Here is a 19,964-nt window from a genome sequence, read left to right as displayed (position 1 = left end):
GTATTAGAACGTGTGCATTTCTGAATTTTTATTTTTGTGTTTGTTCTGTCTTTCCAGTTGTGTCTTGCAATTATGATGTATTCTTGCCGGGGTTCATAAAAATATCTGTAACAGGCTTGGTTTCATTTTAGGTAAAGTCTTTGAGGCTTGGAAGTGGGACGTCGGCATTTCACTGTCAGCATGTCTTATTACTCTTGGAGCAATAATAACTGCTGTTATCTGTTACAGTAAAGGTAATCTTAAAATTCCTTTTTCAACATTCCTAGCACATTCAAACACACTCACTTTAAGTCAGGAATGGTTGTAAATCATCCACTTATATCAGGTGTGTTAGTGCACAGAAAACGAGTCCATCTGGCCATGCTTTTTGTGAAGCGGAAGATTTAATTCAGCCCTGTCTTAAAATCTTAGTTTCTTTATCTATTATATAACATTACCACAATCCTTTTCTAAAAGTAAAGAAAAGGATATTTAATAAATGGAACGTTTGAGAGAGTATCACGTTTCTGTCTGCACATCAGGACATTATTACAGGAAACATGATTTAGCTTTAAGGTTTTTCATTAGAAAACCCTAAAGTAGCTATACATTAAAGTTTTTAATTAAAATGCTTAAATGTTTGCAATGTGACATAATTCTGCAACATTATGCAAATTAGCATATTGATACTTAGACCTCAATAAATTCAATTATATTTTATTTTGTATTACTCCTTTAACAATGGACATTGTGAAGCTTTAAACAACAACCCAAAAAAAATTTTAGATATCAATTTTAAATATAGATGCTCCGATCAGCATTTTTTGGGACGATCACCGATTACCGATCACCAAGATCATGATCTGGCGATTGTTGATCACTGCCGATCACAGAATGGCGGGGGAATGGGAATCTTTTATCTATAATCTAGCAGAGTTTGCACCATTTGTAGAAATGAAACTAACTCTAAATTAACTATATATATTTTTTTTAAAAACTCTAGAAATAGGCTACAGTCAAGATCTTGAAGAACCACCAAATGTTTATTTTAGAAAATGAGAATTTAAGGCTACTGTAGGCCATCTTTCCCAAATAAGGTAAAGTAACTTAAAATTATTCCAAACAAAGAGGGGTCTGAACGTGATGTCTTTCCACCTCGTACTATTCCTGCTGTATGATTCACGTCGTTTAAATGCATCACTCACAGTCGGCTGGTTGAGGGATGAGGATGTTGTTGGCTTCGGCTGGTTTCTCATACTCGGCATATTCAGTTGTATGGCATGTTCTAAGATGCCTAATCATGTTAGTGGTTGCTTGCTTCCACCTCGAGAGATTTCATCACGACATACATTGCAAACGGCTTACTTTACGTCTTTTTCGGACACTTGAAAAACTTCCAGACGGGAGAACTCGTGTTGCCACTGGTAAGCTCCGCTCTGCTGTTGTTTACCTGTGCGCCGTGCATGCACATGTGAAAAAGTCGCACAAGTAATTTCCGTCCATTGATCGGCGCTTTTGGGGTTCACTGATCAAGCTATTTTAAACCAATATCGGCCGATCATGATCTGTGGCCGATCAATCGGAGCATCACTAATTAAAAAGGTAAAAATTTTTAAATATATGACTTTATCAGTCTCCAAAGCCATTGTGGATGCTGAAGGAGAAGGTGACATGAAAAGCTCTCAGAGAGATCATAAAGAAGAAACCTTGAGAGTAATAAAAGACTTAAAAGGGTATCCATACTCATTTGGGTGATACAGGATAGTGTGATGATAAAAAAATAAAATACCTTCCATAGCTGTATGATATGAGATCAAATGTGAAATGTATAATAATAAATGTGTTCATATAAGTCTACTAATAAAGAATTAGGTACAAAATGGTTCATGACAATCAGTTTTAAAACTATTAGTAACATTACAACATACCAGTTCACCATAAAACTATAAGTGTTGGATTAAGGTGGTACAAGTAACTTAGTGCCATGTGCAATTGGCCTGGGCACATTCAGAGCACATTAGCTTAAACACACATTGAGACAACCTTTATGACAGGGCTACAGGAAAAAAGGAATTCACAGTCCATCTTCTAGACAGTTATAAATTTTTTACTTTCTAAACCAACAGGTGCAACAACAGTACAGACCACCGTATCAGGCAAAATAACAGCATCCTTACAAAGACACAAATAGAACTGCACTGTAAAAAAAAAAAAAGACAGGCATAACGGAAAAAAGTATAGTGAGTTGCACAGCGTTTTTAAGTTTACTTAATTTTAATAGAAATTTGCTGGCCAAACAAAATATTTCACCTTGCTGTTTAGTTGACAAATTGTGTACCTAGTTCAAAATCTTAAGTTGACTTAACTCAATTCAAATACAGTGGCACCTCAAATTGCGAGTAACGTGGTTTGTGAGTGTTCCGCAAGACGAGCAAAGATTTGTAAGAAATTTTGACTTTAAAAACGAGCAAGACTTGGTTTACGAGTACCGAGTATCATGTCTTACGCATGTGCTTTTTGTGAAAACACCAGCCTCACATATACAACGTTTATTGTCTTAAATACCTGTAGGCTAACTAAAACATATTTTATATGTAAAAATTATAATAATTAAATACTCAATAAGTGCTCACCAAAATCATAGAATCCACAAAACGGACATCCTCACGTCTTCAGTGCAGTCTGATACCGTCAGTCTGGTAATGGGAAGGGGGCGGGGTTTTATAAATCACGTGATTGCACCTCAATGAAGATAAATTACTGACTCAACTTGATTTTTTACATTTATTCAGTCTGGGTCTCCAAAGTATTAAAGAACATTGGTTACCTGTTGTCCCAACAAATACCACTGTAAGAAGTTGGGCCACCAATACAGTATTACTTCATTCAACATTTATCTAGTTGGATTTTTTTACAGTGTGCTTTGCAATATTTAAATAATAGAAGTAGTCATGAAAATAGTAAGTACAACAATATTGCAACAGCAGCATGATTATGAATATTTATTGCTACCTTTAGAATGTTTTCTATCTTGTCTTCCTGATAGAGAATTAATTCTTTTGGCTGTCAAAATCCAATTTGAACAGAATATAACTTTCAGTGGACATCATAAACAGGGGATTTAGTCTGTTTTGGCCCACTGTCGATCTCAGTTTGTTAGTAGTAGTTCCATTTTTGAAAAAGAAATCTAGCATTGGTAAAACGCAAGTCCTAAATATTCAGAGTACTATGTCAACATGTGGAACCCTGCTGGGGTGTACTTGTTTTCTTTAATAAATTCTCTGAATTGTCCAATTTCGTCAACAAAATCTTTCACCAATTCAATTCAATTTTATTTGTATAGTGCTTTTAACAATTGTCATTGTCGCAAAGCAGCTTTACACAATTAAAATGAATTATTTAAGTTAGTATGGAATGTGAGTGTGCATGAATGAAAATGGTCAGATAGTCCCTGATAAGCAAGCCGAGGGCGACAGTGGCAAGGAAAAACTCCCCAAGATGGCAGGAGAAAGAAACCTTAAGAGAAACCAAACTCTCCAGGGAACCCATCCTCATTTGGGTGAAACTAAGAGCAGGAATTAATCTGCATTTATACAGTGTGTTAGGTGGCAGCCAGTTTAGCTATAACAGTTGATGTTAATTGATGTTAATATGAAGTCCAGGCAGTTATTGGAGGCTCAGGTAAACTTGTAGGAAATTCCAGTCCTGAACTATCGAGCAACTGCAGCCAAGTCAAGTCCTCAGAGAAACAGCTGTCAACATCGAGGCCAGAAACGTTTTCGTAGTAGAGTGAAACTGTCCCCAGACACCGGACGCATTCCAAAGAGACACACGGGGCATCCATGTGATGAGTTCTCCAACCAGAAGCGGGGCACAATGATAAGTCAGACAAGTCCAGAGGGCAGAGGGAGTCTGGATCACTGACAGCTCAGGAACGACATGTGTTCCCCCCTCTCTCTCCCCTCTCTCCAGAGAGAGGGGGAGGGCGGGGGGGGGGGGGGGAGAACAGGGGAGGGGAGAGCAGAAGAGGAGAAATAACAGTTAGGTATGGTCACAGTCACATAATGTATAATGTAAATATATATTTAGTGTAGAGTGCAAACAAGGACTTTAGGCAGGGCTTACTATAACAGTATAACTAAAAGGGAGCACCAGAAGGAAACACAGACATGAGGGCTTCCTGAGATGTAAAGCAACCAATCACCTCACCATCAACAAACCTGAGTGATCAATAAAAGTGCAGAAGACAGCATCTAAACATACTCTACATCCATGAGTTCCCCTGATCTGCTCCTATACCCAAGGCAAATTTATTTATAAAAATGCTTAATTAAATAAATAGGTTTTTAGCCTAGACTTAAACACTGAGACTGTGCCTGAGTCCCGAACACGATTTGGAAGACTATTCCACTAACTTTGGGACTTAAAAAAGACAGAAAAAAAGAAAAAGAGCTGTAAGAAAAAGCTCTGCCCCCTGCAGAAAATTCTGCAATTTTATAGTTTTAATAATACGCGGTACTGACAAGCAGCCTGCATCCTTTGATCGAAGTAGGCGTGGCGGATCGTAAGACACTAGCAGTTCACTCAGATACTGCGGCACGAGACCATTTAATGCTTTATATGTCAAGAGTAGTATTTTAAAATCAATGCGAAATTTCACAGGGAGCCAATGAAGTGAAGATAAGGTAGGGGTGATGTGCTCGTATCTTCTGTTTCTGATTGGGACTCACGCTGCTGCATTCTGGACTAATAGAATCTTGTTTATGCACCTAGTTGAACTTACAGTAAGACGTTACAATAGTTCAACCTAGAGGTGATAAAAGCATGAACTAGTTATTTCTGCATCGTTTAGCGACAATATATTTCTGAGGTGAAAGAATGCTATCCTGGTAATATTATCTACATGAGATTCAAACGAAAGACTAGAATCTATAATCACACCAAGGTCTCTTACTGTTGCACTAGATAAAACAGAAAAGCCATCTGAAGTTACAGTGTGATCTAAAATCTTGCTTCTAGCTGTATGCGGTCCTACAGTATGACTAGAACTTCTATCTTATTAGGATTAAGCAGAAGGAAGTTAATTAGCATCCAGTCTCTTATATCCTTTACGCATTGCTCAACTTTAGCAGGCTGGTTTTTCCCATCTGGTTTTGCTGAGATTTATAACAATGTGTTGTCAGCATAACAATAAAAACTTAACATTATTACGGATTATGTTGCCCAGAGGAAGCATGTAAAGGGAAAAAAAATAAACCCTATGGAACACCAAACTCCACTAGAGAACATGCAGAATAATCCACCATTTAAATCTACATAGTGATAATGATCGGTCAAATAGGATCTAAGCCAGGAGAGGGCTGTTCCCCTAATTTCTACTACATTTTCTAATCTGTGAAGAAGAATACTATGATCAATGGTGTTAAGTAATACAAGCATAGTTACACAACCCTGATCAGAGGCCAATAGGGAGGTCATTTACTACTTTAACGAGTGCTGTCTCTGTACTGTGATGAGGCCTAAAGCCTGACTGATACACATAATTTATGCTATTTTTATGTAGATATGAGCATAGATGCTTCGCTACTATTTTTTCCAGAATCTTGGATATAAAGGGCAGTTTGATATTGGCCTGTAATTGGACAGCTGACAGGGGTCAAGGTCAGGTTTCTTAATTATCGGTTTAATAACTGATAATTTAAAAGATTTTGGATCATACCCAATGCTGAGTGAAGAATTAATTATACTCAATAGGATTGAGTATAATTAATTCAATTAACTCAATAGGTCTGTTATTTCTTTCATTATCTGTTTGAGAAATGTGTCGGTATAGGACAGGGGTCGGCAATTAGGTTTGGCCTCGGGCCAGATTTTTTCCAAGCCATTACATGGCGGGCCACAACCAAAACATTGGCTAATTTATTGAATTAATAGGGGAGGATGAATGGTAGGTGCTCGTAAAATGACAGACTCGAGATTCGAGATAAACTGACACATCTAAGATGAGATCATCGTGCTAATTACGATCCGGCAAGGTTGGTTCTTCAAGCACACCTGTTGTTGATGATTAGTATAGCTGGATTGAGTTGTCTACTCACTGATCACAAGCCCTGCTATTGGTTGACGAAATGGAAAAAGAGCGGCTCCATTTTTTTTGTAACACGTGTTATGCGCAGAAATGCCCCCTGCCATGGATTGCCCCCCCCACACACACACACACATAATCGCTATTAAATATTATATTAGAACACAAATTTAGAGGTTAATGCTTTACAAATTACATGAGACAATGAAATAAAATAAGCAATATGAAAATAAATATGTTGTATATAAAAAATAGAAATATTAATATTTTTGAAATACATGTATACTTTTATATTGTTTGTTATAAAATTAGTTTCGTTTATATAATTTATCATTATAAAATATTTCTTTTTATTATATATAATTATTTATTTGCATATTCATCACAAACCCCTGAAAAATAAATGTGCAAGATGCAGGGATATATACAAGATCCTTTTCTTTTCCCACGTGAGTCAGTCCGCCTCAGTCGTGCTCTTTAACCAATCAGATGTGACCTCGCCATTTCAACCAATCATAACCCGGCAGGAGCGCAGCCTAAATCCTGTTTACATGAAATAAACCTGCTCCCGAGCAGGTTCAAGCTTACGGATATGTTGCTATGACAGCAAATGCGAGAAGCGCATCGAAGAACGAAACAATCCAAGATCAGGACAAATCCACAACAATCAAATCCAGCTAACTAAGTTAGAGACAGATGAAGAACGGACCCCAGGGTGCTCGCAAAGCACAACAAGACGTCATTTGTTTTTGCATATTGAGCGTGCGCTCTGCACCTTGCTGATGCGCTTATTCACCCTCGTATCCAGTTATAACAAATAAGAATTTAGATAGATTGAAATATTTCTGTTCTGAAAAATGAGGTTTCCAAACAAAGAGTTTTTTTTAGACTGTCAGTCCGATTTTTGAAAATATATAATTTATTTATTTTCATTCTCTAGTTTACTAGTTTAAACAATCTCACGGGCCAGATTTTTTCGCTTGCGGGCCACATGTGGCCCGGGGGCCGCTAATTGCCGACCTATGGTATAGGATCTAATATACAGGTTGATGAATTTGCAGAAGAGATGAGTGAAATTCTCTTCAAGGGGAGTAAAGTATTCTAGTAATTCTAGTAATTCTGACCATGAGTCCCCTGTTTTTTTTTTTTCCTTTACATAAGGAAAAAAATTTTATCACAAAAGGCTTGATTAAACAAATACATTATCAGTCTAGATTTAAACACTTTGAATTGTAAACATGTTCCATAACTTTAGGGCTTTGTAAGAAAAAGCTCTCGCCCCAGCTAGAATTTTCATTATACATAGTATATTTCGTTTTACAAGGTACCTTGTAAAAACTGTACAAGGCAGCTACTAATTGAAGTAGGCATAGCAGATCAGATTTTGTTAGTGTTTTCTTACATTTTCCCTAGACAATGTTACATTTCCCGGGTTTCCCTCTCTCTTTGTTTTCTGCGAGTTCTTTCTCATTCCTTACACATATGACAAAATTTCCTACAGATCGTTTCCCTCTCTTTTTTTCCCTGGATTTCACCAGACAAGATGATGACTCTTGCTGTCTTGATCTGGCAGATGTGCATGATGCAGAGTTCTTGGCTAATGGCTTCTACAGTATGTCTTTTTATGCTATTAATAAACTAGAATATTTAGATCCCATCTTGTGGTGTGGATGGAGTTTGCCTGTTCTCCCTGTGCTTGGTGGGCTTTCTGAGGGTGCGCCGGTTTCCTAATACACTACAAAGACATGCAGATTATGTTAATTGGCATTCCCAAATTTGCGAGACAGAGGCAAAAATAGTATGTGAACCTTTAGGAATTTCATGTTTTCTGCATTGATTTGTCATAAAATGTGATATGATCTTCATTAGTCAAGAGTATAGACAAATATGATGTGCCTAAAATAAATAACACAAAAAATCTGACCTTTCATGTCTTCAACACACACATTCAACATTCAAAATGGTAGTGAAAAAAGTAAGTGAAACCTTGAAATTAATAACTGGTTGACTGACCCTTGGCTGCAATAACCTCAACCAGACACTTCCTATAGCTATGGATCAGATTTGCATCGTTTAAGAGGAATTTTAGCCCATTCTTCCTGGCAGAACAGCTTTAGCTCTATCATATTGTTTGGACATCTCATGTGTATGGCTCTCTTCAAGTCATTCTATAGCATCTCTATTGGGTTGAGGTCTCTGCTCTGACTTGGCCAGTTCAAAAGTTTTTTTTCTGAAGCCATTCTGTTGTGGACTTGCTCTGGTGTTTTGGGTTATTTTTCTGTTGTATCACCCAACTTCTACAGAGGTTCAGCTGACATACAGATATTCTTATATTATCTTGAAGAATTTTTTGATACGCTTGGGACTTCCCCTCTATGACTACAAGCTGGCCCAGCAAAGCAGGTCCAAATCATGATACTTCATTTCCACCATACTTTACGGTTGTGAGGATTTCATGATGATATGCAGTGCCCTTTTTACGTTTTTTTCATTCAGGTATGCTAACACCTGACTCCAGTTAGCTTTTTTGAGGTCAGGATTCACATAATTTGTCCACTAGCACTATGAGGTTTTTATGATTGTTTTTGAAAAACACATACAAGATCAGATTTATTTTGTGTTATTATTTTAGGCACATTCTATTTGTCAAAAATCACATTTTATGGAAAATGCATGCAGAAAACCATGAAATTACAGTATTTTTTTCTTGTCTCTTATATATATATATATATATATATATATATATATATATATATACACTACCGTTCAAAAGTTTTAGAACACTTTCTAACTCCATGATCGTTCCTGATTTTATGTCTTTCTACATTGTAAAGGAATGCTGAAGGCATCCAAAAAATGCATTAATCTTCTTTGAACAGTTGATATTGAGATGTTTCTGCTACTTATGCTCTGTAAAGACTTCATAATGCCTTTGATCTGAGGTGCTGTTAATTGGTCATTTTTTTTAGGCTGATAACTCTAAATGAACTTCTCGTCTGCGGCAGAGGTAGGTTTTGGTCCCGCCCTCCTGGGATGGCCTTTATGAGAGCCAGTTTCATTATGGTGCTTGACTTATTTTGCAAATGCTTGCACTTGACAATACTGTTCTTACAAAAACTATTACAGAAAGGCTGACCTCTGTGTTTTAAAATAACAACTAACTGTTGTTTTTCTTGTTGTTACGTAATTACCTAATCCCATATGTGTTATTTTACAGTTTTGAAATCCCCTATTATTGTTGTAGAATATAGAAAATAAATCACTAACAAAAAAAAGAAATTTGCAAGTGTTCAAAAACTTGAACGGTTTTGTGTGTGTGTGTGTGTGTATATATATATATATATATATATATATATATATATATATATGTATAAAAGCTTCTCTCTCTCTCTCTCTTATATATATATAAGAGAGAGAGAGAGAGAGAGCTCCTTTGTCTTAGCCATGACTCTCCACAAACCAACACCAGAGAGCTTATGTTTTTAACCTGTCAAGTTGAATTAAACAGCGGTTCCCAATGAATTAGGATGCTTTAGAACAGCTTGGACTATTTAAAATTGTCATGCACACTCAGTCCGCGACCGGCACTAGGACCCGGAAGTAATGCGGCCGCGAACCAGGAAGCATAAAAGGAGACAAGATGGCGCAACACATCGCTCAGTCATTGAGTTCGCCCATGCCACTTCGGATTCGTTCGCCGATTTGTGAGTACTCACTTTCTTGGGTTTGCTTTCCGATTGAGTGTGTGTTTATAGGACGCGGGTTAGATTGTGTCTATCCCTTGCTCCCCTTTTTGTGAGAGTCCTTAAACCAAATAGCCTAATTATCCTGCCTACTCGTTGTATTCCGCGCTTATCAACAGGCCAACCGAGGAGGTCGCTACTCTGCGCCTGAGTTCGCAGAGCTCCGGCGGGAGAACGCGGATCTCCGGGCGGCTGTTGGCAGCGCGGCTAGCCGGCCTTCCGTCGCGGCGGCCGCAGCGCCGCATCAACCAACCTCCCTTCTGATGTTTTTCTTGCACCTCCAGATAAATGAGATGGCACAGACGGGAAGTGTAGTGTCTTTTTGACCACGCTGGATTTGGTGTTTGAGTTTAATTCCACCAAATACTCCACTGCCCGGCTACGCATTGCTCTCCTTGTCTCATTGCAAGGAGGATCGTCCGTGAGCCAGTATACAGCTGAATTCCGGAACCTCGCTGTACAGACCACCTGGGGGGATGCGGCACTCCGGACATCCTTCTTCCAGGAACTGACTTCACGAATTAAAGACGAGATCGCTGGACGAGAGCTTCCCGCTTCCAGCTTCCATGCTGGAAGGCGCTGATCCAGTTCGCTCTTCGCATCGATCGCGCCTTCTCTCTCTTCCGAAGCCAGTCCCGAGGACCCTGCCGCCTGCCCCCACCTTCTTCTACGCCACCCCACGACCACCTGCAGCTTTCAGCACCACCGCTACTGGACCTGTGGATCTCCACCTCCTGCCGTGGTTGACACCAGAGATGGTTGACAACAGATTCAACTCCATCTCACCTCCATCTCGTCACCTCCCATCATCCTTGGATACCCCTGAATGTTGCAGCATGACCCCCTCATTTCGTGGACCTGAAGTCGAATCCTCCAGTGGGGGCTGACCTGCGCTGAACTTTGCCTACGGGCTCAGGCTGGGACGTGTTCCAAGGAGTCCGAGGCCCCCGATGTTGGCATCAACGCCATCATTCACATTCAACCCGCCTATCGTGACCTGGCTGAAGTCTTTTGTAAAAGAAGAGCCACCCACCTTCCACCATATCGCCCTTACGACCTGGCGATACGGCTTCAGTTCCGTTCCTTCCCGCGGCCACCTCTACTCTCTTTCGGCTACCGAGATGCAGGTGATGGAAGAGTACGTCGCCAGCGCCCTTTGCCATGGAACCATACAGCCTTCCTCGTCGCCGGCAGCCACGCGGTTTTTCTTCGTGAAGAAAGGAGGCAAACTTCGCCCATGTGTCGACTATCGGGGGCTGAATAAGATCACCATAAAGAACTGACACCCGTTGCCGATCACCAACTCAGCCCTGGACGCCCTCTCTGGTGCCACCGTGTTCACAAAGTTGGACCTCCGGAGCGCCTACAACTTGGTGCGTATCAGAGAGGGTGATAAGTGGAAGACGACCTTCATCACTCCCACCGGACATTATGAGAGCCTGGTCATTCCATTTGGACTCTGTAATGCACCCTCTGCCTTTCAACAATTCATCAATGGCGTCTTGAGAGACATGCTAGGCCGATGGGTGTCCATCTACTTGGACGATATCCTCACATACTCTCGCACCACTGAAGAACATATCCAGCACGTCCGGACTGTTCTCAAGAGATTGCTTGCTCACCAACTGCGAGTACTGCAAGTTGGAAAAATGTGCTTTTCACAAGCACTCCACCACGTTCCTGGGTTTTGTTATCTTGCCCCAGGGTGTGGCCATGGACCCGCAGAAACTGGAAGCTGTCATTGGCCCCTACCCAAGACTCTCAAAACGGTTTCTCGGGTTTGCGAACTTCTATCGTCGCTTTATCCGGGGCTACATTACAGTTGCAGCACCACTGACCAATCTGACAAGGCCCTCCTCTCACCCCTTCCAACTCACTCCCGCCGCCATTTCTGCTTTTCAAGAACTTTGCCACCGTTTCACCACTGCCCCTATTCTTCTTTACCCAGATGCCACCCAACCATTTGTTGGGGAGGTGGACGCGTCGGATGTGCATGGCAGGCACGGTGGGCTTTGTTTTTTGAACAATTTAACTTCCATCTGTCATACTGCCTGGGATCTAAAAACACCAAGGCCGACGCCCTATCCCGACAACAAGAGAAAGACTTCCCCCGGGCGGACCCCGTGCCTGTCATACCAACCTCGCGTATCATTGCACCTCTCCAATGGGACTTAGAGACGAGGATCCACCAGGCTCAGTCTGCAGAGGCCAGACCGGCAGGTGCGCCACCTGGATGACTCTATGTGCCTCAGCCCTTAAGATCAGAGGTCCTCCAGTGTGGGCACTCCTCGCCCGTCGCCGGACACCCGGGAAATCGAAGAACTTTTTTGTTTGTGAAACGGGCATTCTGGTGGCCCTCCATGAAAAATGACACAGAGGAGTTCGTTCAGGCGTGCCCCGTGTGCGCCCGGGGCCAAAGACACCAATCGACCCACCCCTGGAGAGCTTCAACCACTTCCCGTTCCTTGACGGCCCTGGATGCACATCGCCCTAGATTTTATTACGGGCCTGCCGGTTTCTGAAGGAAAAAATACCATCCTAACTATAGTCGACCAGTTCTTCAAAGCAGTACATCTGGTGGCCCTCACCGGACTCCCATCAGCCAAGGACACCGCAGAGCTGATATTAGAACACGTAGTCCGCCTTTATGATTTCCCCAAAGACATCATCTCGGACAGGGGGCCCCAGTTCACTGTCCGGTTCTGGATGGCCTTTTGCCGTCTGATCGATTCCTTTAGCAGTCTGTCATCTGGTTACCATCCCCAGACTAACAGTCAGACGAAACTGACCAACCAGCAGCTGGAGCGCTACCTGAGGTGTTTTGTTTCCGATCGCCAGCGCTCCTGAGCCCGCTACCTCACATGGGCAGAGCTATCCCACAATCTCCACATCTCCTCTGCTACAAGCCTAAGCCCATTTGAGGCTTGCTATGGTTACCAACCTCCAATGTTCAACCATCAAGAACCGGCGACGTTCAACCATTGACATACCATCGGCCCAACAGTTGGTCCGTAGGTGTCGGCGGATATGAAATCAAGCAAACATCGCAATTCAACGTGCCAACACCAGCTACGTCGCCCAGCATCGCCGCCGACACCCTCCGGGGCGGTTGTACAAAGTAGGTGACAAGGTATGGCTTTCTACAAAAAACCTACATCTACACACAGAATCACGGAAGCTCTCACCCAGATTCATCGGACCGCATCACCCTACGGATTAACCCTTTCACTTACCGGCTCCAGCTGCCTGCGGCGCTCCGGATCCACACAATATTCCATACATCACAACTAAAACCCTTCATCACTTCACCTATGGTTCCACCCACCCCCCCCTGCTCCTTCTTCCTGAATCATTGACGGCGGTCCCACCTACACCGTGCAACGGATCCTCGACTCGCACCCTCGGGCAGGGGCACTCAGTACCTGGTTGACTGGGAAGGCTACGGTCCCGAGGAACTAACTATACCAAAAATGAAGGCAAGAGACACACACTCTGCTCTCCGGAGAAACACTGTCGCAAATCTTTTCAGAGGTAAGGTGCTGGGTCATTTGTTTGTTTTTTTTACTTTACAGCAGTGATTCTGGTAGTTTGCGCTCACACGAGTGTCATTAGTGATGTTTATACCTTTTTTTTTTTTTTTTTAGATAAAACAGTGTAGCGGGAGAGAGACGTTGATTTATGACCTCTGTTTACAGAAGTGTAGTCCAGTGCGGGAGATGCATTTTGGGTAATGCAGTCCTGTGTGTGTAAACGCGAATGTGAGATTTAAGTTAGGATATTGAGCCTGAGTTTTGTTCTTCTGTAGTTTAGTTGGATTTAAGTGCAGGATCCACCCGAAAGTTTGTAATATAACCTGACAATGCAGAAAATAAAAGAACGGGCAACGACGAGTTTGTCCATCTCATCATTACACGAGCATGGATTAACGGACTGTTACGTTGTGGCGAGCAACATGAAAAAAACAGAGAAGCTTTAATAATTTAGAACAGAACAACAGTCTTTCCGAGTGTGTGAGTGTGTTTAAATGAGAGGAGAACGTTTTAATGTGTAAGATAAGGAAAGGGAGACAGGAGGGGCTAAAAGGAAGAGTCTCCACTTACTCTAGCCTCACGCACACACATACACAGCGCCTGCATGCACAAAGGGAAACGCTTATCTGCCGGGATTTATTTTAAACTTTTTTGAAAGGTAACGTGCGGGTTAATTTGTTTTATTTAAACTTCATATTTTGTACTAATTATTTTTAATTTTTGGGTTGTGGAACGAATAATTTGAGTTTCCATTATTTCTTATGGGAAAGTTAAATTTGGTTTACGAGTGTTTTGGAATACGAGCCCACTTGGTCGTAATCCGAGGTTCCACGGTAATGTCCATGGATGAAAAGGGGAGAAAAGAAAAGGTGGAGCTGAAAAGTTACAAACACACCTCAACTATCAGTGTGGAATCTTATGAGGGTCATAAAATTACACCATCTTAGGTTTACTTAAACAAATCGTGCCCCTTTATGCACACCTCAGGTTTTAACCATTTAAATGTTACCGCCATAGTGGCCCTGGAAAGAAAGACTGTAAACAAATGAGTAACTCTGGGTACTGTGTTTTGCAAGCAAATTTCATTGCTTGCAAAACACAGTGTGTCCATGTTCAGGGATCTATGATAAGTGTCAAGTACCAAAAAGTTTCATCTATAGATCTTTAAAATCTGGATATTTATTATCATAATATATTACATAGTATTATGTATTCATAAGCTACTAATATGTATTATACTGCTGTACTACACTGTACTAACAAATCCCACTTTACACTTTCAAATATTCTATATGATTTTTACTGTATTGTATTTTAATTGTTTATAAATTTCATTAAAACAATGAAACCAGAATGATGCCAACGTCTTTTTGCTGTGCAATTTTTGATGATGTACATAGAGAAGGCTCATTTAGATTTTTTTATTTACTAAAGTAAAAGTGCTCTCCATTGACCTGAAGCACAGGAAAAACTATAGTGATGGGGCCGTAGACAGAAAAAAAAACACATTTTCATAATGTAAAAAAAAAACAAACGTTTATGCCGTTAGAGACATCACAAGTATTGCCAGGAAAACCAAGCCAAATCCATGCTTGAGAATGATGACAAATGTTTGTCTACCATGGTTCCATTAAGGAATTAATTTCATATAAGCCTAAAGCTGATACACGTTAACAGCCTAGCATTTGAGAAGAAAATGCAGGAAAAACTATTTTCTACCACATGTAGATCATAAACACCTGAACATAAAAAATGACTCATTGAAATCAGTTGAGAAATGTAAAAATTATCTTGCTTTTTATTCCAGAAAAAAAACAGAGCTACATCATTCACTTGTATTTGTTTACGGGACAGGTTTGGCTTCATTATTATTGCACATTCATTCATGTATTTTTTGAGGGATCCCCAAATGCAACATCATCTGATATGTACAGTGGTGTGAAAAAGTATTTGCCCCCTTCCTGATTTCTTATTCTTTTGCATGTTTGTCACACAAAATGTTTCTGATCATCAAACACATTTAACTATTAGTCAAAGATAACACAAGTAAACACAAAATGCAGTTTTTAAATGATGGTTTTTAATTTTTAGGGAGAAAATAATCCAAACCTACATGGCCCTGTGTGAAAAAGTAATTGCCCCCTGAACCTAATAACTGGTTGGGCCACCCTTAGCAGCAATAACTGCAATCAAGCGTTTGCGATAACTTGCAACGAGTCTTTTACAGCGCTCTGGAGGAATTTTGGCCCACTCATCTTTGCAGAATTGTTGTAATTTAGCTTTATTTGAGGGTTTTCTAGCATGAACCGCCTTTTTAAGGTCATGCCACAACATCTCAATAGGATTCAGGTCAGGACTTTGACTAGGCCTCTCCGAAGTCTTTATTTTGTTTGTCTTCAGCCATTCAGAGGTGGATTTGCTGGTGTGTTTTGGGTCATTGTCCTGCTGCAGCACCCAAGATCGCTTCAGCTTGAGTTGACGAACAGATGGGCGGACATTCTCCTTCAGGATATTTTGATACACAGCAAAATTCATGGTTCCATTTATCACAGCAAATCATCCAGTCCTTGAAGCAGCTAAACAGCCCCAGACTATCACACCACAACCATATTTTACTGTTGGTGTGATGTGCTTTTTCTGAAATGCTGTGTTACTTTTACGCCAGATGTAACGGGACACGCACCTTCCAAAAAATTCAACTTTTGTCTCGTCGGTCACCACAAGGTATTTTCCCAAAAGTGTTGGCAATCATTGAGATGTTTTTTAGCAAAATTGAGACAAGCCTTAATGTTCTTTTTGCTTAAAAGTGGTTTGCGCCTTGGAAATCTGCCATGCAGGCCGTTTTTGCCCAGTCTCTTTCTTATGGTGGAGTCGTGAACACTTACCTTAATTGAGGCAAGTGAGGCCTGCAGTTCTTTAGATGTTGTCCTGGGGTCTTTTGTGGCCTCTCGGATGAGTTGTCTCTGCGCTCTTGGGGTAATTTTGGTCGGCCGGCCACTCCTGGGAAGGTTCACCACTGTTCCATGTTTTTGCCATTTGTGGATAATGGCTCTCACTGTGGTTCGCTGGAGTCCCAAAGCTTTAGAAATGGCTTCATAACCTTTACCAGACTGATAGATCTCAATTACTTTTGATGTCTAGCTTTTGAGGTGCTTTTGGGCCAATTCTCTATGTCAGTTAGCTCCTATTTAAGTGATTTCTTGATTGAAACAGGTGTGGCAGTAATTAGGCCTGGGGGTGAGTACAGAAATTGAACTCAGGCGTGATCAACCACAGTTAAGTTATTTTTTAACAAGGGGGGCAATCACTTTTTCACACAGGGCCATGTAGATTTGGAGTTTTTTTTCTCCCTTAATAATGTAAACCTTCATTTAAAAACTGCATTTTGTGTTCAATTATGTTATCTTTGACTAATAGTTAACGGTTTTTGATGATCAAAAACATTTAAGTGTGACAAACATGCAAAAGAATAAGAAATCAGGAAGGGGGCAAATAGTTTTTCACACCACTGTATATGGTAAGCATAGAGAGCTAAAATACCTAGGGTTATATACCTCATGTTAAATATACACCGTGTTCGGCGGCCTCCGAGTGGCGCAGTGGTAAAGCGCTCGCCCTATCATCTGGAGATCGCTGGTTCGAACCCCGGGTGATGCTGTTTTCTCTCACAGCCGGAGGCACAGAGAGAGCTGATTGGCCGAGCTCTCTCAGGGGGGAGGGATGAGAGGTACTTGTGCTCCCACATTAACCACGGCTCTACAGCCAATCAGGGGCGTCTGTGAGCTCGCGCACACGGAAGGAGCGGCTAGCGCTTTCCTCCGAGTGTGTTACTCCGCCCCTAACGGTGCGTGAGCGAGCAGTTCGAAAAGATGCGGTCGGCTCGCGTCACGTGGTTCGGAGGAAACACGGGATAGCTTTCGTCCTCCCGACTGAGTGGTGGTAGTAGCCTTAATGTGGGAGCCTCCTAGTGACGGGGAGGAATTGGCCACGACTAGATTGGGGAGAAAAATCGGGGAAAAAAGAAAAAACAAACAAACAAAAAAAAAAAAAATATATATATATATATATATACACCGCATTCCAAATTATTATGCAAATTGGGTTTTAGTGTCATAAACATTAAATGTTTAGTTTTTAAATTAAACTCATGGATGGTATTGTGTCTTAGGGTTCTGTGGATCACTGAAATGAATCTAAGACATGTGTGATAATTAGTTTGCCAGATAAGCCCAAAGGAAAAGTACCGAAGAAGGTTGTTCCACGTTATTAAGCAGGCCACAGGTTTCAAGCAATATGGGAAAGAAAAAGGATCTCTCAGCTGACGAAAAGCGTCAAATATTTCAATGCCTTGGACAAGGTACTGTATAAAAACATTAGATATTTTATGAAAACTTAAGCGTGATCATCGTACTGTGAAGACGTTTGTGGCTGATTCAGAGCACAGACAGGTTCGTGCAGATAGAAGAAGGAATGAGGAAGGTTTTGGCAAGACAAATTCATCGGATTAAGAGAGCAGCTGCTGAAATACCATTACAAAGCAGCAAACAGGTATTTAAACCTGCTGATGCCTCTGGAGTCCCGCGAACCTCAAGGTGTAGGATGCTTTAGGGGCTTGCAGTTGTGCATTAACCTACTATTCGGCCACCCCTAATTAATGCTCACATGCAGAAACGGTTGCAGTGGGCCCTGGCATACATGAAGATTTTAAACAGTCTTGTTCACTGATGAGGTTCGTGCAACCCTGGATGGTCCAGAAAGAATACCTCTGTGTCATTGGCTGCTATGGGAATAAAAGATACCATCCTCCCCTGACCTTAAACTAAAACCTAAAACTGAGTCTGATTTCACTTTATAGAGGATTCAGTAAGAAGATCGGAGATCAACTAATTAGTCACATTATAAAAAAATATTTTCAATAGGATCATAACTGATCTGTTACTTTAATGTTTTACATGTGCTTCATCATTTAGCAAACACGTGGTTTGCTCAGGTGGTCCGTTGTGGCGACCCCTTGATGGGAGCAGCCGAAAGACCAACAACATAACATGATGGACGATTACGTTTTTGTGCTGTCCATTTCCCTTATCACTATATTATACCACTTATTTTTTTCATACATGTATTTTTATAGAATTTACACAAAATACTCAAAACAATTTAATCTGTTTCAGCCTCAGAGCTTCAGAAGGTGGAGGATTATGCAGGTGAGAATAATCTTGTTGTGAAAATAATATTGAATATTTAATAGGAAGGCACAAGGAATTACAGTAAATATACATAGTTTTCTGATATGAAGTACCATCTTTACCTTGCACATTAGCTTTTATCTACACCACACGGCCAAAAGTATGTGGACACACCTCATACTGTAAATTCTAGGATATAATTAGGTGTTTCAGCCACAATCACCACTAACAGCTGTTATACAATTAAACACATAGCCATGCAATCTCCAGAGACACACACTGGCAGTAGAATGGGTTGTAGTTCTGGGCAAATATTGCAAAATCTAGATGTTCAAAGCTTTGTGTGTCATTGAGAAGGTGACAAGGCTTCACCTGATTGAGTTTACAAGTAATTTTTAGCAGGGAGTGATCCTTTTCCATATCAGTGATTCTGTTTTTAAAAAAAATTACATAATTTAACAATATTTGTTTTTTTGACATGTTGGTGTTATGTTTTAAACTTGGATGTTAAAAGTTCCACTGAGTAAGAACATCTGGATAAACCAAAACTGTGTCTGTCTTAATTCCAGGCACAAAGAAACACAGTGAGATTATTTTAAATGGGGGTTATGTCGGATCTAATTGGATTGAGACAAATTTATATAAAATACTGCTTTGTGTTTCAGAGTTATTAAAGAAGAAGTTGTCTTCAGGTAAAAAAAAAAAGATCTTATCCTTTGTGAGTGTAATTGATAGAGAGAGAGAGAGAGAGTGTGTGTGTGTGTGTGTGTGTGTGTGAGAGAGAGAGAGAGAGAGAGAGAGATCTTTGACTTCTACTAAGCCTATATTTGTGCTTGGCACATTGAACAAAAAAATTCATGTGCTTTAGTAAATAGGTCAGTAAAATTGTCTTAAAAAAACTTACACATTAAATAGATAGAGAAATAAATAAATAAATAAATATGTGAATAAATCAAATAAAAAGAGCATAGTTGTGGTTGTTCTCTTAATTAATATTGATTGTAAAAACAACTTCAGTGTTTGACAGTGCATAAAGCCTCATCCCAACACCACACTACCATGAACGTTACCAAATCTCCAATGCTCTTATAGAAATTAAAATCTTCCAGGATTCTTCATTTGATTTGTCTGGCTAAAATTGTCATGGCGTCATAGTCTGTGTCTAGTGTTATTTTGTTCTTCCTGGTAGAGATGAGCGAATCCGGATTCATCTGGGTTAAATAGCCTGATCCTTTATATAAATTACGATTCACAAATCCTCCTCTTCATTTACTCAGATCAGTTGAGTCCCAAGTTATACTGTTGCTAACAAAACAAATACAAAGTGAAAATTACACCATTCAGTTGTTCTAAGTAGCTCTTAGCTAGTAACTGTAGGAACAAGTGGGTGACTGTGTTGTTTAGAAAACTTCCTGCAGAGTCAGATGAGAGACTCAAAATA

The 19,964-nt window shown here is 40.5% G+C and overlaps 1 protein-coding gene across 1 annotated transcript in view; it reads left to right on the top strand.

Annotated features, from left to right (window-relative positions):
- LOC128520754 (butyrophilin subfamily 1 member A1-like) overlaps positions 1-19,964 on the top strand; it is a 57,072-nt gene that overhangs the window by 17,742 nt on the left and 19,366 nt on the right. The window contains exons 5-7 of the mRNA XM_053495138.1: positions 132-233; positions 18,509-18,541; positions 19,189-19,215. Of these exons, the coding sequence (XP_053351113.1) occupies positions 132-233; positions 18,509-18,541; positions 19,189-19,215 (162 nt within the window). The remainder of the gene's footprint in view (positions 1-131; positions 234-18,508; positions 18,542-19,188; positions 19,216-19,964) is intronic.

This window comes from Clarias gariepinus, chromosome 1, assembly GCF_024256425.1.
Source record: "Clarias gariepinus isolate MV-2021 ecotype Netherlands chromosome 1, CGAR_prim_01v2, whole genome shotgun sequence".
In the NCBI taxonomy this organism is placed as follows: domain Eukaryota; kingdom Metazoa; phylum Chordata; class Actinopteri; order Siluriformes; family Clariidae; genus Clarias; species Clarias gariepinus.
The sequence above is the reverse complement of the archived record's forward strand: the minus strand, read 5'-3'. Positions and strand labels throughout refer to the sequence as shown.